The sequence below is a fragment of the Zeus faber genome (genome assembly GCF_960531495.2).
Source record: "Zeus faber genome assembly, chromosome: 18".
Taxonomy (NCBI): Eukaryota; Metazoa; Chordata; class Actinopteri; order Zeiformes; family Zeidae; genus Zeus; species Zeus faber.
The window spans coordinates 13,180,476-13,189,143 of NC_137210.1; the positions used below are offsets into that span (position 1 = coordinate 13,180,476).

General features: G+C 49.6%; 1 protein-coding gene across 1 annotated transcript; it reads left to right on the forward strand.

Annotated features, from left to right (window-relative positions):
- Positions 1-352: 352 nt before the first annotated feature.
- Positions 353-8,295, forward strand: slc9a2 (solute carrier family 9 member 2; the record flags this gene model as incomplete). Its single annotated transcript, XM_080019562.1, has 13 exons — positions 353-620; positions 852-1,066; positions 1,232-1,480; positions 3,151-3,401; positions 3,728-3,945; positions 4,055-4,254; positions 4,343-4,432; positions 4,903-4,973; positions 5,489-5,656; positions 5,776-5,881; positions 7,046-7,162; positions 7,471-7,558; positions 7,657-8,295. The coding sequence occupies 13 exons, from the start codon at positions 353-355 to the stop codon at positions 8,058-8,060; spliced, it is 2,445 nt and encodes an 814-aa protein (XP_079875688.1). The 3' UTR covers positions 8,061-8,295.
- Between the last annotated feature and the right edge of the window lie 373 nt (positions 8,296-8,668).

Here is an 8,668-nt window from a genome sequence, read left to right on the forward strand (position 1 = left end):
CGAAACTCAGCAAGCGGCCGTGAGACGCCCTGAAATCTGGCCCGGGAAACAGCCAATCAGAACGGGCCGCTGGTCACTGGGCCACGCCCACTCGACCACGCCCAGCCGCTGTCGGAATGCGTGCGCCCAGGTAGACCACAGGTGTTTCCACCTCACTCACACTTTGGGAAGGCGGCTGATATTGACCAAGGCGTCGCCGCTGTAGTGAAAATGGATCGATAATCGGTTGAGGGACTTTTATTTATTCATTATTAACAGGACCGGACCAACATTGAAATATTTGGACCGGGTCTTTTTTTTGGGGGGGTGGGGGCCCAGATCAAACCACGTGGACTTAACGATTTCATCAGTGATGGGATATTCACGCAGCGTGAAAGTGACGGCGCATTTGCTTTTTATTTGCGTGGTTTTGACTCTCCTGTGCGGATCAAATGGAGAAATTCCGCAAAAACCCACGAGCGGTGGCACTGTTCTGCCCCCGATTAAACCCGCCGGTGGCCCTCAGGCTTTTCCCGATGCCGAGAAGGAAAACATGCCCGTTTTTACGATGGACTACTCGAGAATACAGATCCCCTTTGAGATCACCCTGTGGGTTCTGCTCGCCTCGTTTGCTAAAATAGGTAGGTGGCCAAAATATACTTTTTGTGTATATATATATATATATATATATATATATATATATATATATATATATATATATATGTAATAATCAATTGACTAATTATACCATCTAGTTTTTTTAATTTAAACCCATCCATATATTATCTGAATGTTGGGCTTTCACTTCCAATTTCAGCCTTTGCCTCTCCCATGTATCTCACCTGGTCTACCCCCACTCCCCACCCCTCCAGGCTTCCATGTGTATCACAAGATCACGGTGTGGGTGCCAGAGTCGTGCCTGCTGATCACCATTGGTCTGATCGTGGGTGGCATCATGCATTCCGTGCACGAGGAACCCCCGGCTGTGCTCAGCTCCAACGTCTTCTTCCTCTACATGCTTCCCCCCATTGTCCTGGACTCGGGCTACTTCATGCCCACCAGGCCCTTCTTTGAGAACATTGGCACAGTATGTGTTCGTCCCTTATGAAATATTTAATGATACTTGAAAAAAAACCCATGAAACTTGATTATGCGTTTTCATATCGGCGCAGATGCTTTGGTTTCCATAGATGTCAACTGTATTGCCTTCTTATTACATTGTACTGTTTAAAAAAAAAAAAAAAAATTGCAGGTGTTATGGTTTGCCGTGGTGGGCACCCTGTGGAACAGCATCGGCATCGGGATGTCCCTTTTCGCCATATGCCAGATCGAAGCGTTCGGCGTGCAGGACATCAACCTGCAGGAGAACCTGCTGTTTGCCACCATCATCTCGGCCGTGGACCCCGTGGCCGTGCTCAGCGTGTTCGAGGACGTCTCGGTCAACGAGCAGCTGTACATCGTGGTCTTCGGCGAGTGTCTCTTCAACGACGCCGTCACTGTGGTACGTTGCGGAGGAGGGGGGACAGTTTTTTGGTATTCGGTCAAAGGGAATGTTTTTATTCGCCGCCGACTCACGTGTTTGTGAATGCAACACACTTCACGGTGGCTCCAAATACCCGCCGGCCCGACCTGTCGCTACACGTTGGTCTGCCTGGGAAGCGTTGGTCGCCTGTTCCGACATGCAAATCGACGAGCAAGGGCCCTCTACTGTGACTTGGGACGATCATGTAAACAACCATGCGGATGAGAAAGGTTCCCACTGCATCAAACCGGCGCTCCTGCCGAAGAGAGACGCTGGTTTCGGCTGGAGTGAACTTCCTCTTCGGCTGTCGTTGGGTGACACCCTGAAAGACAAGCTCAGGTTTCGCCCAGACGCTGCTGTGCTGTTCATACGTCGTCGTTCTGTCATCCCACGACGACGGGGACTTATAAGTGTGGGATGGAATTGAGTTGCGTACTCCAAAAGGAAGATCAATGAGGAAGAGTTGGGGGTGTGGGGGTGGTGTGGTAGAGACCAATGCAGCTGGACTTGTGTCTCTATGGTCCGCAGGCATCTCTCCGGTGCAGTGTGTTTGTTCAGATGTGGCCAAACCAGTTTCTGAGCTCACTGTTGTAATTGGCTCCGTGGGAGGGGTTAAAATACTCATTGTCATCTGGGTCTCGCCTGGAACAGGCTCGGGCTCTAGTCTATCGCTCTTCCCTCTTCCTCTATGCTCAAACACAATCAGTGGTTGGTGTGTACACACCCACCCACACACATACATTGCAGTGGGAGTGGTGGGAACCCTTCGTTTAGTATACAGTAGTGAGCCGATCTGATGCCGGCACTAAAGACAAACATTTCCCCCCGGGGGGACTCGGCGTGGTGTCTGAATACATGTTTGTGCGGGTGAATCCTATTTCGTGTCGGGATCTAAAATCAAAGAAATCTTCCGGGTCCTCCAGGATGGTGCCGCTTCACCTTTTCTGCAATGTACAAGAAAGTAGTCTGGAAAATGAAAAGATACAACCAATGTAGGCCAAACATTTCCATAGAAGTGTGGGTGTGTGTGTGTGTGTGTGTGTGGGGGTGTGTGTGTGTGTGTGTGTGTGTGTGTGTGTTAAATTATTTAATTTATTCATTGGTTTATTTATTTATTCTTTTTTTATAAACTGTTTTCTTTTTTTCGTATAATTTTTGTCCCTGAGATAAGTTCCTCTGTTTCCGGTTCTATGTCGGTGATTTTCCGCCGTCTGCCGCCTGATCGGAACCACGTCGCTGAACCACTCGGTCGCCGTGCGTTTTAACTTTGCAGCGGCCGCTGCCTTGAAATCTTTTATCAGCGATTTTACGTCAAACAGAAGCGAGAGAAAGAAAAGAAAGAAAGCAAGGTAGCTACTGAGTCACTCGCCAGGAGATCAAGTTATCGCATTGTAAACAGAGTTGTTTAAACAAAAACAATAAATCACTCTTATCGTAAAAGCTGCGACTGGTGTCTGTGGGCCCCCGACACCGCCCTGGACCAGGGGCCGGGGCTTTGGAGATTGTTTGGTGAACGGGAAGAATTGATCTTCACAGTAAGATGATGAGAACTGGGGCTCATGTGTTTTTGTGTGTGTGTGTGTGTGTGTGTGTGTGTGTGTGTGTGTGTGCGTGCGTGCGTGTTTTCTTTCTTTTTCTCTTTACTTAAGGTTCTGTACAACATGTTTAACTTTGTGGCCGACATGCCGGTGGTGGAGCCCGTGGACGTGTTCCTGGGCGTGGCGCGCTTCTTCGTGGTGGGCCTGGGCGGCATGGGCTTCGGCATCCTGTTCGGCTTCGTGGCCTCCTTCACCACCCGCTTCACCGCCAACGTCCGGGAGATCGAGCCGCTCTTCATCTTCATGTACAGCTACCTGGCCTACCTGGTGGCCGAGCTCTTTGCCATTTCCTCCATCATGGCGTGAGTACGACGTGTGGAAATCGGGGCGAGACCAGACATTACTGACCCCGCTGCAGAGGCATGTCAACAAACCAGTGACGCTTCATTACACAGGAAGTCACTTCAGGGTGGACGAGCCTCTGCATACTCTGGCTTTATAGTGAGGGGCGGGGCTTCTACCTGGCTGACTTTTTTTGCTAACTGGCTGCATTTAATATTCAAGTTGTAAGCCAATCGATAACTGAAAAAACACGAATTGAAATGAGCCCGATATGTACTTTTTATTTTTTTTATTTTTTATTTTTATAAAGTTAAAGCGTTTTCATCGCGGTTTTGGTTCGCTGCAGGATCGTGACGTGCGCCCTGACGATGAAGTACTACGTGGAGGAGAACGTGTCGCAGCGCTCGTGCACCACCGTCCGCCACGTCATCAAGATGCTGGGCTCCATTTCGGAGACGCTCATCTTCTTCTTCCTGGGCGTGGTCACCATCACGACGGAGCACGAGTGGAACTGGGGCTACATCTTGTTCACGCTGCTGTTCGCCTTCGTGTGGCGAGGCCTGGGTGAGGGGTTCAGTTCAGTCGCTTTCCCCACGGCTCAGCTTATTTTATTATTATTATTGTTTTAACATGGACTCTTTTATTTTTAAATTTTTTTCCCTCCTCCTCCTAGGTGTCCTGGTTCTGACTCAGATCATTAACCCTTTCCGCACCATCCCGTTCAACCTAAAAGACCAGTTTGGTCTGGCGTACGGCGGCCTGAGGGGCGCCATTTCCTTCGCCCTGGTCTTCACGCTCCCGGATAACATCGGTCGCAGGCAGCTGTTCATCACCGCGACGATCGTCATAATCCTCTTCACCGTCTTCATTCAGGTAGCAGTTGGACGGTTGGAAAATATTTTGATTTTCCAAAATGAATGAACACTTATTAATGTCCATGTCCCCCCCCCCCCCCCCGCAGGGAATCAGTATTCGTCCCCTGATCGAGTTCATCAACGTCCGCCGGACCAATCGCAATCTTGATACCATCAACGCCGAAATCCACTGCAGGGTACAGCACCGCTTCTTATCGTCAGACATTATGGGGTGCTTTCGCTGACACAGATGAGGCCCAATATTGGACTGAATCACACTTATATTCGAGACTTGCCCCAGTCTTAGTTTAAAAAAAAAAATCTTATTTCCAGAAGGAAGATTAGACCTAATCTAGGTCTCAGTAAAGTTTCGAATAAAACCTGGCTTGGAATAATAGATGTGGCCTCCAGGGGTAACTTGGCAATAGAGAAAATGGATTACCTGGTCTAAGACAAGCACTGAAACTGGATAGAAGGAGCCGACTAGTCCTTCACCGTCTTCACTTAAACGACGCCTCAGAAAGGCATTTTTAAATTCTGGATGAATTAAAATAGAATTATCTTTGTCCCGGTTGAGATTGAACCCTGTCTGCGAAACCGCCCCCATAATGTCGTACATCTTGTGTCGGTGTGTTTAGCATTAACATCCCTGACCTTTTCCCTCCAGCTCATGGAACACACCATCTCTGGCATAGAGGACCTCTGTGGCCAGTGGAGCCACTTCTACTGGAAGGACAAGTAAGAATCCTAAACCTCCCTCCGGACCTCCTCCTTTTATACAGTCGTTCGGACTAGTAAGGTGGAGGTAGAATCTGGTGGCAATTTTCAAGATGACATTTCCCCCCAAAGTTCTTAAACTTTTTTTTTTTTTTTTTTTTTAAATCCCCCCCGAGTTTCGGAGTTGCACCGGCACCGCCCTTCATTCATCGCGGCTTCTTCTTTTTTTTTTTTTTAACCTCTGTTTGTCCCATGGCTTCCTGCTTCCCTCACGTTGTCTCTAGTTTCTCGTGAAACTGGTTTCCCTGGTCCAATGAACCCATATCTACAGGTAGCTGTAGAACACCATACTGGTTTTCGAAACAGAGCTAACCTTTAACCCTTTAACCAACCTTTTATGAGGAGGATTCACTCAATAAAATATCCATTTATTCGATTCACGAATAAAATCAGTTTATTCATGAGCTGCCAAAATGTTGACGTATTATCTAAAAGGCGGCGCTGACTCGCGGTTTCTTCTTCTCCGCCTGTTTCAGGTTCATGAAATTCAACAACCGCATCCTCCGCAAGATCCTGATCAGGGACAGCCGGGCCGAGTCCAGCATCGTGGCGCTGTACAAGAAGCTGGAGCTCCAGAACGCCATGGAGATCCTGGACACGGTCGCCGGAGACATCAGCGCCGCCCCGTCCGTCGTCTCTCTCTAGTACGACGCCTTCCTCTCCCCCCCCCCCCCCAAACCCATTTAGCCCTGTCAGACCGTGAGCGGCGAGAGCGACTGAACAACTTTCTGTCAACTTTTTTTTTTTTTTTTCCTGTTTCTAGTGAGGAGAAGAACAACTCTTCTAAGCCCAAGAAGAAGTTCAAGGCGGTGGACCTGAAGAATATGCACGAGCTGCTGTCCAAGAACATGTACAAGATCCGACAGCGGGTGAGAAGCAGGGGATTGATCTTCTCAATAGTGATCCTTGGGCGTCCCTTCCTAACTGTTATTAAGATGTATTCATGCGCCCGGGCGACGAGTCGGAGTATCGGCAGAGTTTCTGGCGGCCTCGCGTTCGTCCGGGGACCTGAAACCGCTTTGCATAGCCGCAGACGTGACTGGGAGTACATTTCCATCCGCCTCCAACGCTTAAAAACAGAATGTGTGTTTGATGGCGGTTTGGTGGTTCTCAACCTTTTTTGTCATAGCAAGGACCGTCAATTCGATGGGCGTTAGGCTGCAGACCCCCTTGGATACGATTTCTCTGGGACCCAAATCTGAGAAGAATTTTGTTGTTTCGATGTGATTTAGCCTGAACTTCCATACCAGTCTATACTATAGTTGGGGAGATTACGGTGAAACTATGATCACAATTGATTACTTTTAACTAGTCATCATTTTGCTGTGGACCCCCTGGAGCCCCTTGGAGGACCTCTGCCGGTCCCCGAACCCCACTTTGGTCTCGGCAAGAGTCTAGAGAGGGGTCACTGGCCACGAGGCTCCAACACTGTTGCTATCACCAAACCGGCCCGACAGCATCCCTGTAGTGTTGGAGGGGTTGAGCTGTTTTGTTTTGTTTTTTCTTCTAGTTTAACAACTGATGTCATCTCTCTGATGTTTGCTTTCGCGCCACAATTCCGCAGCGCTAAGTCAGAGGCAGGCAGGTTCGGGGGTGGAGAAACATCCCTCCGAAGATCAACGGGATCCTTCCTACTCAAGACCTTTCTCAAACGCTGCCGGTGTTTGATTCAGGTAGAAGCCGTAGTTTGGTTCTATACTAACAGAGATTACTCGCGGAGAAGGGGAATATGGAGATTCTTCTCAATTCCCGTGGCCCAGACAGGTGTGGCCCGGTGTGGTGGGATAAGCTCGGGCCCGGCTTAGCTGTAAAAGGACACGGAGAGGACTATAAAAGTGGTTTAGTGCTTCTGAGTGTTTGAACCAATCAAACGGACCGACGATCCGAGGCACTTGATGCGGGGCGTGTTCCCCGGCCAAAAACGAGGGCCACCTTTTGATGTTGAAGCTCTGAAGGGCTCGCGCGTTTCCAGGCCGTTCTCCCGCCTCGGGATGTTTCACGTCTCGTGTTTTCCCCCCCCCCCCGGTGAGCAGACAGTGGAGTACACCCGAAAGCACGCCCTGCCCAACGAAACCCAGTCCAAGGAGATCCTGATCCGCCGCCACGCCAGCGTCCGCCGCAGCCTCCGGCCTGGCAGCTTCCAGACAACGGTACGCAGGAAGGCCCGACATATGGTCTGTAGCGGGGGTCGGCTCACGCAAGTGCACACGCTCGCTGCTGTTGACCAAAGGCGCAGGAATATGGCCTCATAATTTCTCATTATAATGGAGGTAATTGGAAAATTGAAAACAAAACAAAAAAAAAAACCAGATTGACTGGGTGGATTCAAATTTAGTTTTCCTTTTTCCAAGCTCTGCAATCCGTTGGATTTTAATAATGCAAAGTAAAATTTGAAGCCTCTATCCAAATTAGAGAAGAGACTGTTCACTGTTTTCCGCTGTTGTTTTTTCCCCACCAGGTGGTTCCCAAATCCCATAAGTATTTCTCCCTTCCTGCTGGGCAGGGTCTGGACTCCAGGTTCCCTCTGAAGAGACGAAGCCATGCAGGTACACAAACACACACTCTCACACACACACACACCAAAGTGGCTTATTGATCAATAGATGTTTATCACCACAGTTCTCCTTTTCTTCCCGTTTCCCAGGTGATGAGGAGACCATGTCCGAAGTGGCCTTTTCGTCCGGGCGCCGCAGGTTCGGTCAACCCGCCCGCTCCTCGTCCAGGGCCATGCTGCCCCTGCGCCGGCTGGACACCCTCACCGAGGCTCCCTCTGTGGACGTGGTGAACGAGAGAGGGCGGGCGAGCGACGGGGCGGCGGCGGCCGTGCCCAGGACCAGCTCCTCCGCCAGCGATTCCCGCGTCCCTGCTCCTCGCCGTCGCCCCGGCGACGGCTCCCCCGGGGACGACGGAAACAAAATAGAGGAGGAGCCGCAGCAGCCGGCCTCTCCTCCGCCCGCGCCCTGGGCTCCCGAACCCAGGGACCCGCAGGACAACGCGGCACGGAACCCGCTGCTCAGGAAGCCCCGGTGGAGCCCCAAGAAGAAGTGAAAGGGCCCCGTAAAGTCTTGGGGTCCTCGGAAGCAGCGGGACTGCGAAAGGACTTTGTCTCGGGGTCTCATAAGCTGCTAGTAACCATAGCAACTAGGTGTTAATTCCAAAGATGCCGTGTCTAAACTGAGCTTTTTTTTTTTTTTTACAGCACAGTAGCGTCCCCATGGAAATCTTGATCTTAATCTAAATCATCATCATCTTGCACACGGAAGGCATCACACTCAGCCAGTGCACTCTGATGGGGGTTTAAACACAACTGTAAGCAGTGAATCGTTGTCCTACAGCTCTGTGTAAATGTTTTAGGCAATATAACTTAAACTATTTTATATTTCTATGTACTGTATATATGTAGTGTAAATAAGAAGTGCTTTTTTTTTTTTTTTTACATTTTAATTATTGCTCTAGTGTCTATATGACATTATGTAATGTTATTGCGGGTAGTTTCAGACGTGCGTTGTTTATAACAAGAGATGACAAGAAATGTCTTTCAATGTCAGACATTTTCGGACCTTTCATGTCGGTCTGTTACGATGATGGTCCCGCTGGGGGGGGGGAGCGGGACCTCCTCATTGTTTCATGCAAGTGTAATAAAATTTCAGATTTTT